The following is a 25,673-nucleotide window of genomic DNA, read 5'->3' on the forward strand; positions in this document are numbered from 1 at the left end:
AAGAACAATATTGAGGAGGGGAATTTCATCACGGACATATCATTTAGTTGACTAGATGATCAAAAAATATGACGAGGATGAATCAGCATCACTCATTTATTCAATAAAAATTCAAGTATAATAACCACAATTTGCATAGATTTTTGTTTCCTTTTCACTCCAAAGTGAAGTGATATTCGATTATTTGCAATTTCGAGTATATAAGAATATATACTTTGACATAAAATGTCAGAATTATTCGAATTTCCGAGACCACTGCTATTCTCCAGGTTTGTCCTCTCTTCAAAACATAGTAGTTTTGACTTTTCAGGAATCGAGATCAGAGTGTCTCTTTTCTATGAATTGCATATGGTATAAGAGTGAAATCGATGAATTAATTACACATAACTCATTGAAGAGGAATTGTTTCATTATATTCAGTTCTGATTCCACCCTTAGCATATCGCTGCTTCATAGTCTGAAAGTATGGTAAGATTTTCAACATGAAATCAGTCCCTTCCTATGAAACTGAGCTGTCGCTTTTTTACAATGAGACATTTGCATGTAATTTCACTGAATCTTATCAAATGAACGATATATAGTCCTTTTTATTCAATATATGCCGAAATTTTGGAATCATCCTATTCATCCTAGGCCCAATTTTGATTTTGGAATAATGAAAACAGCATAGAAAAAATGAAAATAACTCGTTGATGAGGGACTACATAATGGAGAAAAATAAAGAATACTAGTATCATTGTTTTCATCTTCTCAAGTGGCGATAATAATAGAATAAAAATTCTATCTCAGACTGCACCGACTAATTATGAACTGCGGTGGACTCTTAGACAAGGCCAAAAGTTGTTCGAGTAGTGGGGATAACTACGACAAGCTCCCGACAGCGATTCGGTATATAAACCATCGCAGCTGAAGTGTTGCTCAGTGCTTGGGATTGCAGCAGCGCAAACGATCTACTATTGACCACTTTGATGCTATTCTAGAACAATTGAGTTGGTCGATCGTCCAGTTTGTGTGCTCTCTCCTCGTGTACATTGGATATTTCTAGCGACTCAATCAAAACGCTTTGTTTTCAATATGGCGTCGAAATCTGAAAACTACTCGTACGAAATGTTCGAAGATGGAAATATTATAACCGAGAAGACTTTCCATCTCATTTCATCTAGTAGGCGTTCGGATCGATGCATTATGATATCAGGAGTTGAAAACGCTGGTAGAAGAAGAGTTGAGTTAGGTAGAAATATTTATGAACCAAGAATTACTCCTCAAGATCTCGAAGTTCTGCTCTCTGAGCCATTTTGCTCGATACAAGAACAATATTGAGGAGGGGAATTTCATCACGGACATATCATTTAGTTGACTAGATGATCAAAAAATTGGACGAGGATGAATCACCATCACTCATTTATTCAATAAAAATTCAAGTATAATAACCACAATTTGCATAGATTTTTGTTTCCTTTTCACTCCAAAGTGAAGTGAATTCGATTATTTCGAGTATATAAGAATATATACTTTGACATCAAATGTCAGAAATATTCGAATTTTCGAGACCACTGCTATTCTCCAGGTTTGTCCTCTCTTCAAAACATAGTAGTTTTGACTTTTCAGGAATCGAGATCAGAGTGTCTCTTTTCTATGAATTGCATATGGTATAAGAGTGAAATCGATGAATTAATTACACATAACTCATTGCAGAGGAATTGTTTCATTATATTCAGTTCTGATTCCACCCTTAGCATATCGCTGCTTCATAGTCTGAAAGTATGGTAAGATTTTCAACATGAAATCAGTCCCTTCCTATGAAACTGAGCTGTCGCTTTTTTACAATGAGACATTTGCATGTAATTTCACTGAATCTTATCAAATGAACGATATATAGTCCTTTTTATTCAATATATGCCGAAATTTTGGAATCATCCTATTCATCCTAGGCCCAATTTTGATTATGGAATAATGAAAACAGCATAGAAAAAATGAAGATAACTCGTTGATGAGGGAATACATAATGGAGAAAAATAAAGAATATTAGTATCATTGTTTTCATCTTCTCAAGTGGCGATAATAATAGAATAAAAATTCTATCTCAGACTGCACCGACTAATTATGAACTGCGGTGGACTCTTAGACAAGGCCAAAAGTTGTTCGAGTAGTGGGGATAACTACGACAAGCTTCCGACAGCGATTCGGTATATAAACCATCGCAGCTTAAGTGTTGCTCAGTGCTTGGGATTGCAGCAGCGCAAACGCTCTACTATTGACCACTTTGATGCTAATCTAGAACAATTGAGTTGGTCGATCGTCCAGTTTGTGTGCTCTCTCCTCGTGTACATTGGATATTTCTAGCGACTCAATCAAAACGCTTCGTTTTCAATATGGCGTCGAAATCTGAAAACTACTCGTACGAAATGTTCAAGATGGAAATATTATAACCGAGAAGACTTTCCATCTCATTTCATCTAGTAAGCGTTCGGATCGATGCATTATGATATCAGGAGTTGAAAACGCTGGTAGAAGAAGAGTTGAGTTAGGTAGAAATATTTATGAACCAAGAATTACTCCTCAAGATCTCGAAGTTCTGCTCTCTGAGCCATTTTGCTCGATACAAGAACAATATTGAGAAGGGGAATTTCATCACGGACATATCATTTAGTTGACTAGATGATCAAAAAATTGGACGAGGATGAATCACCATCACTCATTTATTCAATAAAAATTCAAGTATAATAACCACAATTTGCATAGATTTTTGTTTCCTTTTCACTCCAAAGTGAAGTGAATTCGATTATTTGCAATTTCGAGTATATAAGAATATATACTTTGACATCAAATGTCAGAAATATTCGAATTTTCGAGACCACTGCTATTCTCCAGGTTTGTCCTCTCTTCAAAACATAGTAGTTTTGACTTTTCAGGAATCGAGATCAGAGGGTCTCTTTTCTATGAATTGCATATGGTATAAGAGTGAAATCGATGAATTAATTACACATAACTCATTGCAGAGGAATTGTTTCATTATATTCAGTTCTGATTCCACCCTTAGCATATCGCTGCTTCATAGTCTGAAAGTATGGTAAGATTTTCAACATGAAATCAGTCCCTTCCTATGAAACTGAGCTGTCGCTTTTTTACAATGAGACATTTGCATGTAATTTCACTGAATCTTATCGAATGAACGATATATAGTCCTTTTTATTCAATATATGCCGAAATTTTGGAATCATCCTATTCATCCTAGGCCCAATTTTGATTTTGGAATAATGAAAACAGCATAGAAAAAATGAAAATAACTCGTTGATGAGGGAATACATAATGGAGAAAAATAAAGAATACTAGTATCATTGTTTTCATCTTCTCAAGTGGCGATAATAATAGAATAAAAATTCTATCTCAGACTACACCGACTAATTATGAACTGCGGTGGACTCTTAGACAAGGCCAAAAGTTGTTCGAGTAGTGGGGATAACTACGACAAGCTCCCGACAGCGATTCGGTATATAAACCATCGCAGCTTAAGTGTTGCTCAGTGCTTGGGATTGCAGCAGCGCAAACGCTCTACTATTGACCACTTTGATGCTATTCTAGAACAATTGAGTTGGTCGATCGTCCAGTTTGTGTGCTCTCTCCTCGTGTACATTGGATATTTCTAGCGACTCAATCAAAACGCTTCGTTTTTAATATGGCGTCGAAATCTGAAAACTACTCGTACGAAATGTTCGAAGATGGAAATATTATAACCGAGAAGACTTTCCATCTCATTTCATCTAGTAAGCGTTCGGATCGATGCATTATTATATCAGGAGTTGAAAACGCTGGTAGAAGAAGAGTTGAGTTAGGTAGAAATATTTATGAACCAAGAATTACTCCTCAAGATCTCGAAGTTCTGCTCTCTGAGCCATTTTGCTCGATACAAGAACAATATTGAGGAGGGGAATTTCATCACGGACATATCATTTAGTTGACTAGATGATCAAAAAATTGGACGAGGATGAATCAGCATCACTCATTTATTCAATAAAAATTCGAGTATAATAACCACAATTTGCATAGATTTTTGTTTCCTTTTCACTCCAAAGTGAAGTGATATTCGATTATTTGCAATTTCGAGTATATAAGAATATATACTTTGACATCAAATGTCAGAAATATTCGAATTTTCGAGACCACTGCTATTCTCCAGTTTTGTCCTCTCTTCAAAACATAGTTGTTTTGACTTTTCAGGAATCAAGATCAGAGTGTCTCTTTTCTATGAATTGCATATGGTATAAGAGTGAAATCGATGAATTAATTACACATAACTCATTGCAGAGGAATTGTTTCATTATATTCAGTTCTGATTCCACCCTTAGCATATCGCTGCTTCATAGTCTGAAAGTATGGTAAGATTTTCAACATGAAATCAGTCTCTTCCTATGAAACTGAGCTGTCGCCTTTTTACAATGAGACACTTGCATGTTATTTCACTGAATCTTATCAAATGAACGATATATAGTCCTTTTTATTCAATATATGCCGAAATTTTGGAATCATCCTATTCATCCTAGGCCCAATTTTGATTTTGGAATAATGAAAACAGCATAGAAAAAATGAAAATAACTCGTTGATGAGGGACTACATAATGGAGAAAAATAAAGAATACTAGTATCATTGTTTTCATCTTCTTAAGTGGCGATAATAATAGAATAAAAATTCTATCTCAGACTGCACCGACTAATTATGAACTGCGGTGGACTCTTAGACAAGGCCAAAAGTTGTTCGAGTAGTGGGGATAACTACGACAAGCTCCCGACAGCGATTCGGTATATAAACCATCGCAGCTTAAGTGTTGCTCAGTGCTTGGGATTGCAGCAGCGCAAACGCTCTACTATTGACCACTTTGATGCTATTCTAGAACAATTGATTTGGTCGATCGTCCAGTTTGTGTGCTCTCTCCTCGTGTACATTGGATATTTCTAGCGACTCAATCAAAACGCTTCGTTTTCAATATGGCGCCGAAATCTGAAAACTACTCGTACGAAATGTTCGAAGATGGAAATATTATAACCGAGAAGACTTTCCATCTCATTTCATCTAGTAGGCGTTCGGATCTATGCATTATGATATCAGGAGTTGAAAACGCAGGTAGAAGAAGAGTTGAGTTAGGTAGAAATATTTATGAACCAAGAATTACTCCTCAAGATCTCGAAGTTCTGCTCTCTGAGCCATTTTGCTCGATACAAGAACAATATTGAGAAGGGGAATTTCATCACGGACATATCATTTAGTTGACTAGATGATCAAAAAATTGGACGAGGATGAATCACCATCACTCATTTATTCAATAAAAATTCAAGTATAATAACCACAATTTGCATAGATTTTTGTTTCCTTTTCACTCCAAAGTGAAGTGAATTCGATTATTTGCAATTTCGAGTATATAAGAATATATACTTTGACATCAAATGTCAGAAATATTCGAATTTTCGAGACCACTGCTATTCTCCAGGTTTGTCCTCTCTTCAAAACATAGTAGTTTTGACTTTTCAGGAATCGAGATCAGAGGGTCTCTTTTCTATGAATTGCATATGGTATAAGAGTGAAATCGATGAATTAATTACACATAACTCATTGCAGAGGAATTGTTTCATTATATTCAGTTCTGATTCCACCCTTAGCATATCGCTGCTTCATAGTCTGAAAGTATGGTAAGATTTTCAACATGAAATCAGTCCCTTCCTATGAAACTGAGCTGTCGCTTTTCTACAATGAGACATTTGCATGTAATTTCACTGAATCTTATCGAATGAACGATATATAGTCCTTTTTATTCAATATATGCCGAAATTTTGGAATCATCCTATTCATCCTAGGCCCAATTTTGATTTTGGAATAATGAAAACAGCATAGAAAAAATGAAAATAACTCGTTGATGAGGGAATACATAATGGAGAAAAATAAAGAATACTAGTATCATTGTTTTCATCTTCTCAAGTGGCGATAATAATAGAATAAAAATTCTATCTCAGACTACACCGACTAATTATGAACTGCGGTGGACTCTTAGACAAGGCCAAAAGTTGTTCGAGTAGTGGGGATAACTACGACAAGCTCCCGACAGCGATTCGGTATATAAACCATCGCAGCTTAAGTGTTGCTCAGTGCTTGGGATTGCAGCAGCGCAAACGCTCTACTATTGACCACTTTGATGCTATTCTAGAACAATTGAGTTGGTCGATCGTCCAGTTTGTGTGCTCTCTCCTCGTGTACATTGGATATTTCTAGCGACTCAATCAAAACGCTTCGTTTTTAATATGGCGTCGAAATCTGAAAACTACTCGTACGAAATGTTCGAAGATGGAAATATTATAACCGAGAAGACTTTCCATCTCATTTCATCTAGTAAGCGTTCGGATCGATGCATTATTATATCAGGAGTTGAAAACGCTGGTAGAAGAAGAGTTGAGTTAGGTAGAAATATTTATGAACCAAGAATTACTCCTCAAGATCTCGAAGTTCTGCTCTCTGAGCCATTTTGCTCGATACAAGAACAATATTGAGGAGGGGAATTTCATCACGGACATATCATTTAGTTGACTAGATGATCAAAAAATTGGACGAGGATGAATCAGCATCACTCATTTATTCAATAAAAATTCGAGTATAATAACCACAATTTGCATAGATTTTTGTTTCCTTTTCACTCCAAAGTGAAGTGATATTCGATTATTTGCAATTTCGAGTATATAAGAATATATACTTTGACATCAAATGTCAGAAATATTCGAATTTTCGAGACCACTGCTATTCTCCAGTTTTGTCCTCTCTTCAAAACATAGTTGTTTTGACTTTTCAGGAATCAAGATCAGAGTGTCTCTTTTCTATGAATTGCATATGGTATAAGAGTGAAATCGATGAATTAATTACACATAACTCATTGCAGAGGAATTGTTTCATTATATTCAGTTCTGATTCCACCCTTAGCATATCGCTGCTTCATAGTCTGAAAGTATGGTAAGATTTTCAACATGAAATCAGTCTCTTCCTATGAAACTGAGCTGTCGCCTTTTTACAATGAGACACTTGCATGTTATTTCACTGAATCTTATCAAATGAACGATATATAGTCCTTTTTATTCAATATATGCCGAAATTTTGGAATCATCCTATTCATCCTAGGCCCAATTTTGATTTTGGAATAATGAAAACAGCATAGAAAAAATGAAAATAACTCGTTGATGAGGGACTACATAATGGAGAAAAATAAAGAATACTAGTATCATTGTTTTCATCTTCTTAAGTGGCGATAATAATAGAATAAAAATTCTATCTCAGACTGCACCGACTAATTATGAACTGCGGTGGACTCTTAGACAAGGCCAAAAGTTGTTCGAGTAGTGGGGATAACTACGACAAGCTCCCGACAGCGATTCGGTATATAAACCATCGCAGCTTAAGTGTTGCTCAGTGCTTGGGATTGCAGCAGCGCAAACGCTCTACTATTGACCACTTTGATGCTATTCTAGAACAATTGATTTGGTCGATCGTCCAGTTTGTGTGCTCTCTCCTCGTGTACATTGGATATTTCTAGCGACTCAATCAAAACGCTTCGTTTTCAATATGGCGCCGAAATCTGAAAACTACTCGTACGAAATGTTCGAAGATGGAAATATTATAACCGAGAAGACTTTCCATCTCATTTCATCTAGTAGGCGTTCGGATCTATGCATTATGATATCAGGAGTTGAAAACGCTGGTAGAAGAAGAGTTGAGTTAGGTAGAAATATTTATGAACCAAGAATTACTCCTCAAGATCTCGAAGTTCTGCTCTCTGAGCCATTTTGCTCGATACAAGAACAATATTGAGGAGGGGAATTTCATCACGGACATATCATTTAGTTGACCAGATGATCAAAAAATATGACGAGGATGAATCAGCATCACTCATTTATTCAATAAAAATTCAAGTATAATAACCACAATTTGCATAGATTTTTGTTTCCTTTTCACTCCAAAGTGAAGTGATATTCGATTATTTGCAATTTCGAGTATATAAGAATATATACTTTGACATCAAATGTCAGAAATATTCGAATTTTCGAGACCACTGCTATTCTCCAGGTTTGCCTCTCTTCAAAACATAGTTGTTTTGACTTTTCAGGAATCAAGATCAGAGTGTCTCTTTTCTATGAATTGCATATGGTATAAGAGTGAAATCGATGAATTAATTACACATAACTCATTGCAGAGGAATTTTTTCATTATATTCAGTTCTGATTCCACCCTTAGCATATCGCTGCTTGATAGTCTGAAAGTATGGTAAGATTTTCAACATGAAATCAGTCCCTTCCTATGAAACTGAGCTGTCGCTTTTTTACAATGAGACACTTGCATGTAATTTCACTGAATCTTATCAAATGAACGATATATAGTCCTTTTTATTCAATATATGCCGAAATTTTGGAATCATCCTATTCATCCTAGGCCCAATTTTGATTTTGGAATAATGAAAACAGCATAGAAAAAATGAAAATAACTCGTTGATGAGGGACTACATAATGGAGAAAAATAAAGAATACTAGTATCATTGTTTTCATCTTCTCAAGTGGCGATAATAATAGAATAAAAATTCTATCTCAGACTGCACCGACTAATTATGAACTGCGGTGGACTCTTAGACAAGGCCAAAAGTTGTTCGAGTAGTGGGGATAACTACGACAAGCTCCCGACAGCGATTCGGTATATAAACCATCGCAGCTTAAGTGTTGCTCAGTGCTTGGGATTGCAGCATCGCAAACGCTCTACTATTGACCACTTTGATGCTATTCTAGAACAATTGAGTTGGTCGATCGTCCAGTTTGTGTGCTCTCTCCTCGTGTACATTGGATATTGAGACCAGGTTTGTCCTCTCTTCAAAACATAGTTGTTTTGACTTTTCAGGAATCAAGATCAGAGTGTCTCTTTTCTATGAATTGCATATGGTATTTCGAGTATATAAGAATATATACTTTGACATCAAATGTCAGAAATATTCGAATTTTCGAGACCACTGCTATTCTCCAGGTTTGCCTCTCTTCAAAACATAGTTGTTTTGACTTTTCAGGTATCAAGATCAGAGTGTCTCTTTTCTATGAATTGCATATGGTATAAGAGTGAAATCGATGAATTAATTACACATAACTCATTGCAGAGGAATTGTTTCATTATATTCAGTTCTGATTCCACCCTTAGCATATCGCTGCTTGATAGTCTGAAAGTATGGTAAGATTTTCAACATGAAATCAGTCCCTTCCTATGAAACTGAGCTGTCGCTTTTTTACAATGAGACACTTGCATGTAATTTCACTGAATCTTATCAAATGAACGATATATAGTCCTTTTTATTCAATATATGCCGAAATTTTGGAATCATCCTATTCATCAAGGCCCAATTTTGATTTTGGAATAATGAAAACAGCATAGAAAAAATGAAAATAACTCGTTGATGAGGGACTACATAATGGAGAAAAATAAAGAATACTAGTATCATTGTTTTCATCTTCTCAAGTGGCGATAATAATAGAATAAAAATTCTATCTCAGACTGCACCGACTAATTATGAACTGCGGTGGACTCTTAGACAAGGCCAAAAGTTGTTCGAGTAGTGGGGATAACTACGACAAGCTCCCGACAGCGATTCGGTATATAAACCATCGCAGCTTGAGTGTTGCTCAGTGCTTGGGATTGCAGCAGCGCAAACGCTCTACTATTGACCACTTTGATGCTATTCTAGAACAATTGAGTTGGTCGATCGTCCAGTTTGTGTGCTCTCTCCTCGTGTACATTGGATATTGAGACCAGGTTTGTCCTCTCTTCAAAACATAGTTGTTTTGACTTTTCAGGAATCAAGATCAGAGTGTCTCTTTTCTATGAATTGCATATGGTATAAGAGTGAAATCGATGAATTAATTACACATAACTCATTGCAGAGGAATTGTTTCATTATATTCAGTTCTGATTCCACCCTTAGCATATCGCTGCTTCATAGTCTGAAAGTATGGTAAGATTTTCAACATGAAATCAGTCCCTTCCTATGAAACTGAGCTGTCGCTTTTTTACAATGAGACACTTGCATGTAATTTCACTGAATCTTATCAAATGAACGATATATAGTCCTTTTTATTCAATATATGCCGAAATTTTGGAATCATCCTATTCATCCTAGGCCCAATTTTGATTTTGGAATAATGAAAACAGCATAGAAAAAATGGAAATAACTCGTTGATGAGGGAATACATAATGGAGAAAAATAAAGAATATTAGTATCATTGTTTTCATCTTCTCAAGTGGCGATAATAATAGAATAAAAATTCTATCTCAGACTGCACCGACTAATTATGAACTGCGGTGGACTCTTAGACAAGGCCAAAAGTTGTTCGAGTAGTGGGGATAACTACGACAAGCTTCCGACAGCGATTCGGTATATAAACCATCGCAGCTTAAGTGTTGCTCAGTGCTTGGGATTGCAGCAGCGCAAACGCTCTACTATTGACCACTTTGATGCTAATCTAGAACAATTGAGTTGGTCGATCGTCCAGTTTGTGTGCTTACTCCTCGTGTACATTGGATATTTCTAGCGACTCAATCAAAACGCTTCGTTTTCAATATGGCGTCGAAATCTGAAAACTACTCGTACGAAATGTTCAAGATGGAAATATTATAACCGAGAAGACTTTCCATCTCATTTCATCTAGTAAGCGTTCGGATCGATGCATTATGATATCAGGAGTTGAAAACGCTGGTAGAAGAAGAGTTGAGTTAGGTAGAAATATTTATGAACCAAGAATTACTCCTCAAGATCTCGAAGTTCTGCTCTCTGAGCCATTTTGCTCGATACAAGAACAATATTGAGGAGGGGAATTTCATCACGGACATATCATTTAGTTGACTAGATGATCAAAAAATTGGACGAGAATGAATCACCATCACTCATTTATTCAATAAAAATTCAAGTATAATAACCACAATTTGCATAGATTTTTGTTTCCTTTTCACTCCAAAGTGAAGTGAATTCGATTATTTGCAATTTCGAGTATATAAGAATATATACTTTGACATCATATGTCAGAAATATTCGAATTTTCGAGACCACTGCTATTCTCCAGGTTTGTCCTCTCTTCAAAACATAGTTGTTTTGACTTTTCAGGAATCAAGATCAGAGTGTCTCTTTTCTATGAATTGCATATGGTATAAGAGTGAAATCGATGAATTAATTACACATAACTCATTGCAGAGGAATTGTTTCATTATATTCAGTTCTGATTCCACCCTTAGCATATCGCTGCTTCATAGTCTGAAAGTATGGTAAGATTTTCAACATGAAATCAATCTCTTCCTATGAAACTGAGCTGTCGCCTTTTTACAATGAGACACTTGCATGTAATTTCACTGAATCTTATCAAATGAACGATATATAGTCCTTTTTATTCAATATATGCCGAAATTTTGGAATCATCCTATTCATCCTAGGCCCAATTTTGATTTTGGAATAATGAAAACAGCATAGAAAAAATGAAAATAACTCGTTGATGAGGGACTACATAATGGAGAAAAATAAAGAATACTAGTATCATTGTTTTCATCTTCTTAAGTGGCGATAATAATGGAATAAAAATTCTATCTCAGACTGCACCGACTAATTATGAACTGCGGTGGACTCTTAGACAAGGCAAAAAGTTGTTCGAGTAGTGGGGATAACTACGACTAAGATGTCTAAAACTCTGGTGTATTCACTGATTCGATTTTGTTTTTAATTTCGTGGGGATATGGGATCAGTTTTGTTTTTTCCACTGTAGGTAGCGCTGTTTAGAATTTGACAGAGCATTGTCATTTGATATTTGAAAATAATTTCCTACGACGTACGAATATGTTGTATTTATAAGCGATTATTGGTGTGTGAAAATGTATTAGTTTCGAGAAAGGGGTGTAGAACATTCATTTATTCAACATGTCGTTCAGTAAGTTCAGTTTTCCATATGGACAATCAAGAGCTACAGCTAAGAATTCGATGTTGTTGGAATTTGAAGCAGAACCAAATCAGAGTTTTGTGGAAACTTCACCAATATTTCAAAGAAACTGTATTGGAAATATGTAATGTGAATAGTGAGCATGTATTGAGAATCAGAAATATATAAATCTATTCGAGTCTGTTACTTCAAATATTCTTCCTGAGTAGATATAGTGAAAATTTCCTTTCCGTCAACTGAATATATTGGATATTTGACCAATTAACTGTGTTTTTTTGAAATCATATTGAATTACCCCCCTCACGAATTCAAGCTGTCAAACAGAAATTATCTTGAAGAAGAACAGTAAATCCTCATTCGAACCCTTATTCGATAGTGTTGAAATATTGACAGATTTGTTTTCACAAAGAAAATTGAAATGTAAAGCACAAATACCTATTCCTTAACAGCTGACAAAAAGCACCAGTTCAAGTTCATATTTTGAACTCGTTGGACGTTGATCGACATTCAATATCAACGCAAAACAAAATAAAACGAGAGAGTATCATTGGACTTCCTTTGGTAGAACAAGGATAGAACGAAGCAAATGACATGGTGGCGCCGCCACGAAACTGATCCCATATCCCTGATTTTCTGAAATGTTGATGCTTGCAAAAAGTGACAAGTGCACACACCAGAGTTCTAGACATCTTAACTACGACAAGCTCCCGACAGCGATTCGGTATATAAACCATCGCAGCTTAAGTGTTGCTCAGTGCTTGGGATTGCAGCAGCGCAAACGCTCTACTATTGACCACTTTGATGCTATTCTAGAACAATTGATTTGGTCGATCGTCCAGTTTGTGTGCTCTCTCCTCGTGTACATTGGATATTTCTAGCGACTCAATCAAAACGCTTCGTTTTCAGTATGGCGCCGAAATCTGAAAACTACTCGTACGAAATGTTCGAAGATGGAAATATTATAACCGAGAAGACTTTCCATCTCATTTCATCTAGTAGGCGTTCGGATCTATGCATTATGATATCAGGAGTTGAAAACGCTGGTAGAAGAAGAGTTGAGTTAGGTAGAAATATTTATGAACCAAGAATTACTCCTCAAGATCTCGAAGTTCTGCTCTCTGAGCCATTTTGCTCGATACAAGAACAATATTGAGGAGGGGAATTTCATCACGGACATATCATTTAGTTGACCAGATGATCAAAAAATATGACGAGGATGAATCAGCATCACTCATTTATTCAATAAAAATTCAAGTATAATAACCACAATTTGCATAGATTTTTGTTTCCTTTTCACTCCAAAGTGAAGTGATATTCGATTATGTGCAATTTCGAGTATATAAGAATATATACTTTGACATCAAATGTCAGAAATATTCGAATTTTCGAGACCACCGCTATTCTCCAGGTTTGCCTCTCTTCAAAACATAGTTGTTTTGACTTTTCAGGAATCAAGATCAGAGTGTCTCTTTTCTATGAATTGCATATGGTATAAGAGTGAAATCGATGAATTAATTACACATAACTCATTGCAGAAGAATTGTTTCATTATATTCAGTTCTGATTCCACCCTTAGCATATCGCTGCTTGATAGTCTGAAAGTATGGTAAGATTTTCAACATGAAATCAGTCCCTTCCTATGAAACTGAGCTGTCGCTTTTTTACAATGAGACACTTGCATGTAATTTCACTGAATCTTATCAAATGAACGATATATAGTCCTTTTTATTCAATATATGCCGAAATTTTGGAATCATCCTATTCATCCTAGGCCCAATTTTGATTTTGGAATAATGAAAACAGCATAGAAAAAATGAAAATAACTCGTTGATGAGGGACTACATAATGGAGAAAAATAAAGAATACTAGTATCATTGTTTTCATCTTCTCAAGTGGCGATAATAATAGAATAAAAATTCTATCTCAGACTGCACCGACTAATTATGAACTGCGGTGGACTCTTAGACAAGGCCAAAAGTTGTTCGAGTAGTGGGGATAACTACGACAAGCTCCCGACAGCGATTCGGTATATAAACCATCGCAGCTTAAGTGTTGCTCAGTGCTTGGGATTGCAGCAGCGCAAACGCTCTACTATTGACCACTTTGATGCTATTCTAGAACAATTGAGTTGGTCGATCGTCCAGTTTGTGTGCTCTCTCCTCGTGTACATTGGATATTGAGACCAGGTTTGTCCTTTCTTAAAAACATAGTTGTTTTGACTTTTCAGGAATCAAGATCAGAGTGTCTCTTTTCTATGAATTGCATATGGTATAAGAGTGAAATCGATGAATTAATTACACATAACTCATTGCAGAGGAATTGTTTCATTATATTCAGTTCTGATTCCACCCTTAGCATATCGCTGCTTCATAGTCTGAAAGTATGGTAAGATTTTCAACATGAAATCAGTCCCTTCCTATGAAACTGAGCTGTCGCTTTTTTACAATGAGACATTTGCATGTAATTTCACTGAATCTTATCAAATGAACGATATATAGTCCTTTTTATTCAATATATGCCGAAATTTTGGAATCATCCTATTCATCCTAGGCCCAATTTTGATTTTGGAATAATGAAAACAGCATAGAAAAAATGGAAATAACTCGTTGATGAGGGAATACATAATGGAGAAAAATAATGAATATTAGTATCATTGTTTTCATCTTCTCAAGTGGCGATAATAATAGAATAAAAATTCTATCTCAGACTGCACCGACTAATTATGAACTGCGGTGGACTCTTAGACAAGGCCAAAAGTTGTTCGAGTAGTGGGGATAACTACGACAAGCTTCCGACAGCGATTCGGTATATAAACCATCGCAGCTTAAGTGTTGCTCAGTGCTTGGGATTGCAGCAGCGCAAACGCTCTACTATTGACCACTTTGATGCTAATCTAGAACAATTGAGTTGGTCGATCGTCCAGTTTGTGTGCTTACTCCTCGTGTACATTGGATATTTCTAGCGACTCAATCAAAACGCTTCGTTTTCAATATGGCGTCGAAATCTGAAAACTACTCGTACGAAATGTTCAAGATGGAAATATTATAACCGAGAAGACTTTCCATCTCATTTCATCTAGTAAGCGTTCGGATCGATGCATTATGATATCAGGAGTTGAAAACGCTGGTAGAAGAAGAGTTGAGTTAGGTAGAAATATTTATGAACCAAGAATTACTCCTCAAGATCTCGAAGTTCTGCTCTCTGAGCCATTTTGCTCGATACAAGAACAATATTGAGGAGGGGAATTTCATCACGGACATATCATTTAGTTGACTAGATGATCAAAAAATTGGACGAGGATGAATCACCATCACTCATTTATTCAATAAAAATTCAAGTATAATAACCACAATTTGCATAGATTTTTGTTTCCTTTTCACTCCAAAGTGAAGTGAATTCGATTATTTGCAATTTCGAGTATATAAGAATATATACTTTGACATCATATGTCAGAAATATTCGAATTTTCGAGACCACTGCTATTCTCCAGGTTTGTCCTCTCTTCAAAACATAGTTGTTTTGACTTTTCAGGAATCAAGATCAGAGTGTCTCTTTTCTATGAATTGCATATGGTATAAGAGTGAAATCGATGAATTAATTACACATAACTCATTGCAGAGGAATTGTTTCATTATATTCAGTTCTGATTCCACCCTTAGCATATCGCTGCTTCATAGTCTGAAAGTATGGTAAGATTTTCAACATGAAATCAGTCTCTTCCTATGAAACTGAGCTGTCGCCTTTTTACAATGAGACACTTGCATGTAATTTCACTGAATCTTATCAAATGAACGATATATAGTCCTTTTTATTCAATATATGCCGAAATTTTGGAATCATCCTATTCATCCTAGGCCCAATTTTGATTTTGGAATAATGAAAACAGCATAGAAAAAATGAAAATAACTCGTTGATGAGGGACTACATAATGGAGAAAAATAAAGAATACTAGTATCATTGTTTTCATCTTCTTAAGTGGCGATAATAATGGAATAAAAATTCTATCTCAGACTGCACCGACTAATTATGAACTGCGGTGGACTCTTAGACAAGGCAAAAAGTTGTTCGAGTAGTGGGGATAACTACGACAAGCTCCCGACAGCGATTCGGTATATAAACCATCGCAGCTTAAGTGTTGCTCAGTGCTTGGGATTGCAGCAGCGCAAACGCTCTACTATTGACCACTTTGATGCTATTCTAGAACAATTGATTTGGTCGATCGTCCAGTTTGTGTGCTCTCTCCTCGTGTACATTGGATATTTCTAGCGACTCAATCAAAACGCTTCGTTTTCAGTATGGCGCCGAAATCTGAAAACTACTCGTACGAAATGTTCGAAGATGGAAATATTATAACCGAGAAGACTTTCCATCTCATTTCATCTAGTAGGCGTTCGGATCTATGCATTATGATATCAGGAGTTGAAAACGCTGGTAGAAGAAGAGTTGAGTTAGGTAGAAATATTTATGAACCAAGAATTACTCCTCAAGATCTCGAAGTTCTGCTCTCTGAGCCATTTTGCTCGATACAAGAACAATATTGAGGAGGGGAATTTCATCACGGACATATCATTTAGTTGACCAGATGATCAAAAAATATGACGAGGATGAATCAGCATCACTCATTTATTCAATAAAAATTCAAGTATAATAACCACAATTTGCATAGATTTTTGTTTCCTTTTCACTCCAAAGTGAAGTGATATTCGATTATGTGCAATTTCGAGTATATAAGAATATATACTTTGACATTTAATGTCAGAAATATTCGAATTTTCGAGACCACCGCTATTCTCCAGGTTTGCCTCTCTTCAAAACATAGTTGTTTTGACTTTTCAGGAATCAAGATCAGAGTGTCTCTTTTCTATGAATTGCATATGGTATAAGAGTGAAATCGATGAATTAATTACACATAACTCATTGCAGAGGAATTGTTTCATTATATTCAGTTCTGATTCCACCCTTAGCATATCGCTGCTTGATAGTCTGAAAGTATGGTAAGATTTTCAACATGAAATCAGTCCCTTCCTATGAAACTGAGCTGTCGCTTTTTTACAATGAGACACTTGCATGTAATTCCACTGAATCTTATCAAATGAACGATATATAGTCCTTTTTATTCAATATATGCCGAAATTTTGGAATCATCCTATTCATCCTAGGCCCAATTTTGATTTTGGAATAATGAAAACAGCATAGAAAAAATGAAAATAACTCGTTGATGAGGGACTACATAATGGAGAAAAATAAAGAATACTAGTATCATTGTTTTCATCTTCTCAAGTGGCGATAATAATAGAATAAAAATTCTATCTCAGACTGCACCGACTAATTATGAACTGCGGTGGACTCTTAGACAAGGCCAAAAGTTGTTCGAGTAGTGGGGATAACTACGACAAGCTCCCGACAGCGATTCGGTATATAAACCATCGCAGCTTAAGTGTTGCTCAGTGCTTGGGATTGCAGCAGCGCAAACGCTCTACTATTGACCACTTTGATGCTATTCTAGAACAATTGAGTTGGTCGATCGTCCAGTTTGTGTGCTCTCTCCTCGTGTACATTGGATATTGAGACCAGGTTTGTCCTCTCTTCAAAACATAGTTGTTTTGACTTTTCAGGAATCAAGATCAGAGTGTCTCTTTTCTATGAATTGCATATGGTATAAGAGTGAAATCGATGAATTAATTACACATAACTCATTGCAGAGGAATTGTTTCATTATATTCAGTTCTGATTCCACCCTTAGCATATCGCTGCTTCATAGTCTGAAAGTATGGTAAGATTTTCAACATGAAATCAGTCCCTTCCTATGAAACTGAGCTGTCGCTTTTTTACAATGAGACATTTGCATGTAATTTCACTGAATCTTATCAAATGAACGATATATAGTCCTTTTTATTCAATATATGCCGAAATTTTGGAATCATCCTATTCATCCTAGGCCCAATTTTGATTTTGGAATAATGAAAACAGCATAGAAAAAATGGAAATAACTCGTTGATGAGGGAATATATAATGGAGAAAAATAAAGAATATTAGTATCATTGTTTTCATCTTCTCAAGTGGCGATAATAATAGAATAAAAATTCTATCTCAGACTGCACCGACTAATTATGAACTGCGGTGGACTCTTAGACAAGGCCAAAAGTTGTTCGAGTAGTGGGGATAACTACGACAAGCTTCCGACAGCGATTCGGTATATAAACCATCGCAGCTTAAGTGTTGCTCAGTGCTTGGGATTGCAGCAGCGCAAACGCTCTACTATTGACCACTTTGATGCTAATCTAGAACAATTGAGTTGGTCGATCGTCCAGTTTGTGTGCTTACTCCTCGTGTACATTGGATATTTCTAGCGACTCAATCAAAACGCTTCGTTTTCAATATGGCGTCGAAATCTGAAAACTACTCGTACGAAATGTTCAAGATGGAAATATTATAACCGAGAAGACTTTCCATCTCATTTCATCTAGTAAGCGTTCGGATCGATGCATTATGATATCAGGAGTTGAAAACGCTGGTAGAAGAAGAGTTGAGTTAGGTAGAAATATTTATGAACCAAGAATTACTCCTCAAGATCTCGAAGTTCTGCTCTCTGAGCCATTTTGCTCGATACAAGAACAATATTGAGGAGGGGAATTTCATCACGGACATATCATTTAGTTGACTAGATGATCAAAAAATTGGACGAGGATGAATCATCATCACTCATTTATTCAATAAAAATTCAAGTATAATAACCACAATTTGCATAGATTTTTGTTTCCTTTTCACTCCAAAGTGAAGTGAATTCGATTATTTGCAATTTCGAGTATATAAGAATATATACTTTGACATCATATGTCAGAAATATTCGAATTTTCGAGACCACCGCTATTCTCCAGGTTTGCCTCTCTTCAAAACATAGTTGTTTTGACTTTTCAGGAATCAAGATCAGAGTGTCTCTTTTCTATGAATTGCATATGGTATAAGAGTGAAATCGATGAATTAATTACACATAACTCATTGCAGAGGAATTGTTTCATTATATTCAGTTCTGATTCCACCCTTAGCATATCGCTGCTTGATAGTCTGAAAGTATGGTAAGATTTTCAACATGAAATCAGTCCCTTCCTATGAAACTGAGCTGTCGCTTTTCTACAATGAGACACTTGCATGTAATTTCACTGAATCTTATCAAATGAACGATATATAGTCCTTTTTATTCAATATATGCCGAAATTTTGGAATCATCCTAATCATCCTAGGCCCTATTTTGATTTTGGAATAATGAAAACAGCATAGAAAAATTGAAAATAACTCGTTGATGAGGGACTACATAATGGAGAAAAATAAAGAATACTAGTATCAGTGTTTTCATCTTCTCAAGTGGCGATAATAATGGAATAAAAATTCTATCCCAGACTGCACCGACTAATTATGAACTGCGGTGGACTCTTAGACAAGGCCAAAAGTTGTTCGAGTAGTGGGGATAACTACGACAAGCTCCCGACAGCGATTCGGTATATAAACCATCGCAGCTTAAGTGTTGCTCAGTGCTTGGGATTGCAGCAGCGCAAACGCTCTACTATTGACCACTTTGATGCTATTCTAGAACAATTGAGTTGGTCGATCGTCCAGTTTGTGTGCTCTCTCCTCGTGTACATTGGATATTTCTAGCGACTCAATCAAAACGCTTCGTTTTCAATATGGCGTCGAAATCTGAAAACTACTCGTACGAAATGTTCGAAGATGGAAATATTATAACCGAGAAGACTTTCCATCTCATTTCATCTAGTAGGCGTTCGGATCGATGCATTATGATATCAGGAGTTGAAAACGCTGGTAGAAGAAGAGTTGAGTTAGGTAGAAATATTTATGAACCAAGAATTACTCCTCAAGATCTCGAAGTTCTGATCTCTGAGCCATTTTGCTCGATACAAGAACAATATTGAGGAGGGGAATTTCATCACGGACATATCATTTAGTTGACTAGATGATCAAAAAATTGGACGAGGATGAATCAGCATCACTCATTTATTCAATAAAAATTCAAGTATAATAACCACAATTTGCATAGATTTTTGTTTCCTTTTCACTCCAAAGTGAAGTGATATTCGATTATTTGCAATTTCGAGTATATAAGAATATATACTTTGTAGAGTCCGACCGAAACTAACTTTTACCGCCGAAACCGAAACCGAATTTCGGCTGAAGACTCAGTTTCGGCCGAAAACCAAACCGAAACTTCAATAATGCCATGTTTCCGTGGAAGAAAATTCATCAGAATGAGTCCTTATATTTCAGTAGCATGAAAATGATCTCAATCATCTGATCTTGAACCTGATAATCAATATAAATGTGTAAATGAATAATTTGAATTTCTGCTTTCAAAAAAATGTTGAAATGAAATGAGTAAACCTTCTATATCTTTCCAATTTTATTCAAGTTCGAATTACACACACTTGTGGAAAACATGAAATAAAGAATGCAAAGCAAAGAGAAATATATTTCTTTCAATACTTTTAAGTACATGACACAAAAAATATTCTATCTTCTTAAGAAAAACATATCTTTTAAATTTTGCTCATTTTGTATGACCCACTTGTAAATGAACTAAAATTGAATAAGAAAGAAAAAAAAAGTTTGGATTCACCATTCAACGACAACGTACAACTACAAATGATTTTAACAGACTGATAAATATCAGTGTTCATAATTGAATAATCGAATATTATAGGTAAGAAACTGTTATGTATTGAATGTATATATTCGTTATCTGGGAAACACCACATGTTCCAATGATGGTAATGTTCAATAAGACGGAGTCAGGCCCGTCAGTTGTATGCTAGATATCGAATGAGATTTATATTGATACTTAAATAAAATTCTAAAAATCCAACGTAGTAATTATTCTGGAAGATATTACATTGGCGACGAGGATAAAAGTCGATTAGTGAGTTCAAGATGTCTGATAAGCTTGGTGCATTACGTGAATATGATATTCATAGTGATTGGACAATTTATAATCGCCGTTTGGAGAGTTATTTCAAAGCGAATGGTATTGAAGATAATGAAAAGAAACGGGCGATTCTCCTGAATTCGCTGAATGAAGAGGCCTACAAACTGATGTATAATTTATGCATGCCAGTCGTTCCAGAAAATAAGCAATATAATGAGTTAACGTCCATATTTGATGAGCATTTTAAGAGCTCTTTGTCACCGTTTGCAGCTCGCTATAAATTTTATAATTCAGTAATGGATGCCCACGAGACAGTAGCTAACTGGGCTGCTAGAGTAAGAAGTTTGGCCGGACAATGTGAATTTGGCAGCACTGTTTATGACTGGGTTCTACGAGATCGTTTTATAATTGGTTTCGAAAAAGGACCCATTCAAGATAGATTATTCGAAGAGAAAATTACATGCAGTTTCAGTGACGTCATCACCATTGCATCCAGCAAAATGGCGGCCCAGAAAAATTCATATATGGAGGAAGTTAAGATTGAACCAGGCTTACACCATATTTCTCAGAACCCAAGAACGCCATCAACAGCGCAGAATCGCAGTGTGATGAGTGATAGTGGTGCATCAGGAAGTGGCGTCCAGAATCGGCGGAAAAAGTGTACAGTTTGCGGTCGACGCAACCATTTCACCAGTGATTGTAGGTTTAAGGATTATACATGTAATGTATGTAATGAAGTAGGTCATTTAGCGAGATTATGTCCCAATAGGGAACATCAAAGAAATGGTCCAAAAAGATTTCAGAATTTTATAGAAGTCAAAGATGATTTTTTTAATTTGACAGATACAAAATCAATCAACCAATTCAATGAACCTTTTTTCGTTCATGTTTATATTGATGAATTCAAACATAGGTTTCAACTGGATTCGGGAGCAAGTGTGTCTGCAGTTTCATATTCTTTTTGGTTAGATAACTTGCGTAAATATTCATTGAGCAAAGCTGAACGTAGCTTGTATTTTTACAATGGCGATAAAATGTTTCCGGCGGGTGTTTGCAAACTAAAAATTAGATTCAGGAATATCATAAAGTGGTTAGATATTTACGTTATCAAAAACGGTGGACCTCCTATTTTGGGTCGGGATTTTATGTACATGTTTGGTTTGAAAATTTCGAGTTCATTTCATTTTTTTACCTCAACAGAAGACTTAAAAAAGAAATTCTCACACGTATTTTCACCTGGATTGGGGTGTTTCAATAAAGAAAAATTATCACTGAAATTGAAAGATGCCGATATATCACCAAAATTCATTAAAGCCAGACCCTTGCCTTACGGTATCAAAGAAAAGGTGGAGAAGGAGATTGATAGACTCATCGAGTTGGGGGTATTAAAACAGGTTGATTATTCGAGATGGGCTTCCCCTATAGTACCTGTACTAAAAAAAGATGGTTCAGTACGAATTTGTGGTGATTTTAAAATAACGATCAATCCCCACCTCGAGGTTGATCAGTTTCCTCTTCCACTTGTTGACGATATTCTGGCCGAACTAGGAGGATCAGTAATTTTTTCTAAAATAGATTTATCACATGCATACAATCAGGTTGAATTAGAGGAGGAATCGCAAGAGTTAGTTACAATAAGTACTCATAAAGGTCTCTTTCGTTATTTGCGATTACCTTTCGGAGTAGCTCCGGCGTGTGCTAAGTTTCAGAAATTGATGACAGTGCTTTTTAGCGGTATACCAGGTGTAAAAGTTTTTGTTGACGATTTACTGATAAGCGGAAAGAATCAAGCTGAACATGATGAGCGTTTATTTCGAGTCCTAAATATTATGGAAAATTCCGGATTGAAAGTGTCTATAGAGAAATGTTCATTTAATGAAAGGGTAGTTCAATATCTGGGGTACACAATTAGTGAGGATGGTATTCATGCGAATGATGAAAAGATTCAGGCTATAAAAGAAGCACCAATTCCTAAATCAGTAACAGAATTGAAATCGATTTTAGGCATAATAAACTATTACGGAAAATTTGTTCCAAATTTGGCAACTATTTTGAGTCCGTTACATGATCTTCTAAAAAAAAATTCTAAATTCATGTGGAATAGAAAATGCGATGAAGCATTCTGTATAGTTAAAAAAATATTAATGTCAAATAAAGTTCTATCACATTTTGATGTAAAGTTGCCAATTAAACTAACAACTGATGCTAGCCCAGTTGGTTTAGGAGCTATGATTTCACAGGTTGATAATACGGGTGAAGAACGGGTCATTTCTTATGCATCACGCACTTTATCATCTGCTGAAAGAAACTACAGCCAGATTGAACGGGAAGGATTAGCGATTATTTTTGGTATAAGTAAATTTAACCAATATTTGTTTGGAAGGAAGTTCACTTTAGTGACAGACAATAAACCATTAATGTCCATTTTCAATCCGGCAAAGGGAATCCCTCAATTTTCCGCAAATAGACTGAGGAGGTGGGCTGTTTTCCTATCGAACTATCAGTATGATGTTGAGTTCATTAAATCCGAGAGAAATGTTGCTGATTTTCTATCCCGGTTACCAATTAATTATTCAGAGCCTATTGATAATGTTGATGTGAATTATTTAAATTATTTTCAGAATAGTGATGTGAACATGAATTTTGAGTTAATTAAACTGAAAACACGATTTGATCCACAATTGTCTAAAATCGCAAACTTTGTTAAAAATGGTTGGCCTAAATTCGCAAAGAAAAATGATGAGTACAAAAGATTTTTTATGATCAGAAACCAATTGACTCTAGAAGACGGTGTTTTGCTATGGAATAACCGAATCATTATTCCTCTTTCCTTGCGGAAATCTATGTTGGTTCAATTGCATTCTACTCATTTAGGTGTAGTAAAAATGAAGAATATGGCTAGATCTCATTTTTTTTGGCCTGGTATCAATGATGACATAGAAAAATTGTCGGCTAGTTGTGATAGTTGTGCAATGAATAAAACGAATCCTCCAGAAAATATACTTAGACCTTGGCCATGGCCAGAGGAGGTTTTTTCGAGGGTACATATTGATTATTTTTATTTTCAAAGTTTGTATTTTCTCATAATTATCGATTCATATTCGAAATGGGTGGAAGTTTTTCCTACCAAAAGCATGAGTTCAAGTTTCACGGAAAAGGCTTTAATGGGTACCTTTTGTCGTTTTGGATTACCTAAATGCCTTGTATCAGATAATGCAAAAAATTTTGTTAGTCAAGAATTTGAAATGTTTCTTAGGCGGTACAATATTGAACATGTAACTTCTCCTCCCTTTTATCCACAATCAAATGGAGCTGCAGAAAACTGCGTCAGAACTATGAAGAGTGCCCTTAAGAAAGCTTTAGATCAAAGTGATGAAAAAGATATAAATAAAGTTTTGAACGCGTTTCTTTTTGATTATAGGAATGTTCCTCACTCAACAACGGGTGTTGCGCCCGCCTTTCTCATGTTTGGTCGAGATTTGCGTACAAGATTTGATGTGATGAAACCGAATGTAAACTTAAAGAAAAATGTAAAAGAGAAACAACTGAAACAAACTCAATATTGCGGGGGGAAAGATAGAGCGGGTAAATTCAAAATACGTCAACATGTACTTGTAAGAGATTATCGAAGTAAGTCACAGCGTTGGATTTCCGCGATTATAAAAAAGCAATTAGGCAAGTGTGTTTTTCTTTGTGAGATTCCTGAACTCAATTATGCTAAGTGGAAACGACATATTAATCAATTAGTAGAACGTAATAAATTCATATCAAGTGCTACCAGTTCAAACTGTTTGCAAATTCCTAAGGATCGAGCGGAGGCATTGGATGTTGCAACGGATGAAAATTCAAATTCGGAGATTTCCGAAAGTGAATTAGAAAAGTCCTTAGTTTCTCAAAATGTTCCTGATGATTCTCCGGATGGGCTTGCTTCCGAATCAAGTACCAGGTGTAGACCTAAACGTAATGCAAGACCGCCTGAAAGGCTTGTCTATGAATAAAGAAAAAATAAGAAAATTGTTTCACAAAAACTGTTAGTATTATTATAATTTTTGGAAATGTTTATTTTTTGTTTTGAAGTTCATTCCTTTCAAAGGAATAGGTGGGAAGGGTGTTATGTATTTGTTCAAAAAATCGAGGGTGTTATGATTTTTAATTAAAGAGTAGTGGACTGTATTAAAAGATAATTGAGTTGGAGATGGTATAAAAACATTTATTAAGAATCATTCACAACCATAAAATGAATATGTCACCTGCATGAAGCTAATACAGTAAAAAGCAACTAATATTAACAACATCTATAAACTCAGAGAGACAATATTCAATTAAAAACAAGAGATGGTCCAGAGCAGTTCAAATGAGAAGTCACTTGATGTCAGACTTAGACGTTGAGGAGTTCAATAAATTCAATATCAACACAACGGTTACACAGTGATAGGGCAATCAATTGAAAATTGATTGCGAGAGCCTCCTTTTTCTATCAGAAAACGCGAAGGTTAGAATACTGAATTTTAAAGAGAAGACGCGAGAGTACAGAGAAATAGGCCCGAGGTGAAACTGCAATGTCTAAGTCTGATCATCAACGAGAAATCGATACATTAAATTTGAGTTGATCAATAATGTTAATGTAAGTATGAGCAGAACAAGAGTAGCACAAGTTAAATGAGAAGCACAGAATTAATGAATTTGAGAAGCACTAGAATATTAAAAATAATATGAAAAGGGCAATAAATTCTAATTAAATGAGAAGTTCGATAATAATT

At 35.6% G+C, this 25,673-nt stretch overlaps 1 protein-coding gene across 1 annotated transcript; it reads left to right on the forward strand.

Moving 5' to 3' along the window:
- Nucleotides 1–20,710: 20,710 nt before the first annotated feature.
- Nucleotides 20,711–23,969, forward strand: LOC123315474. Its single transcript, XM_044901173.1, has 2 exons — nucleotides 20,711–21,928; nucleotides 22,420–23,969. Coding segments are annotated over exons 1-2 (1,011 nt in total). The 5' UTR covers nucleotides 20,711–20,918; the 3' UTR covers nucleotides 22,421–23,969.
- Nucleotides 23,970–25,673: the final 1,704 nt, after the last annotated feature.

The sequence above is a fragment of the Coccinella septempunctata genome, chromosome 1 (assembly GCF_907165205.1).
Source record: "Coccinella septempunctata chromosome 1, icCocSept1.1, whole genome shotgun sequence".
NCBI classification, from domain to species: Eukaryota; Metazoa; Arthropoda; class Insecta; order Coleoptera; family Coccinellidae; genus Coccinella; species Coccinella septempunctata.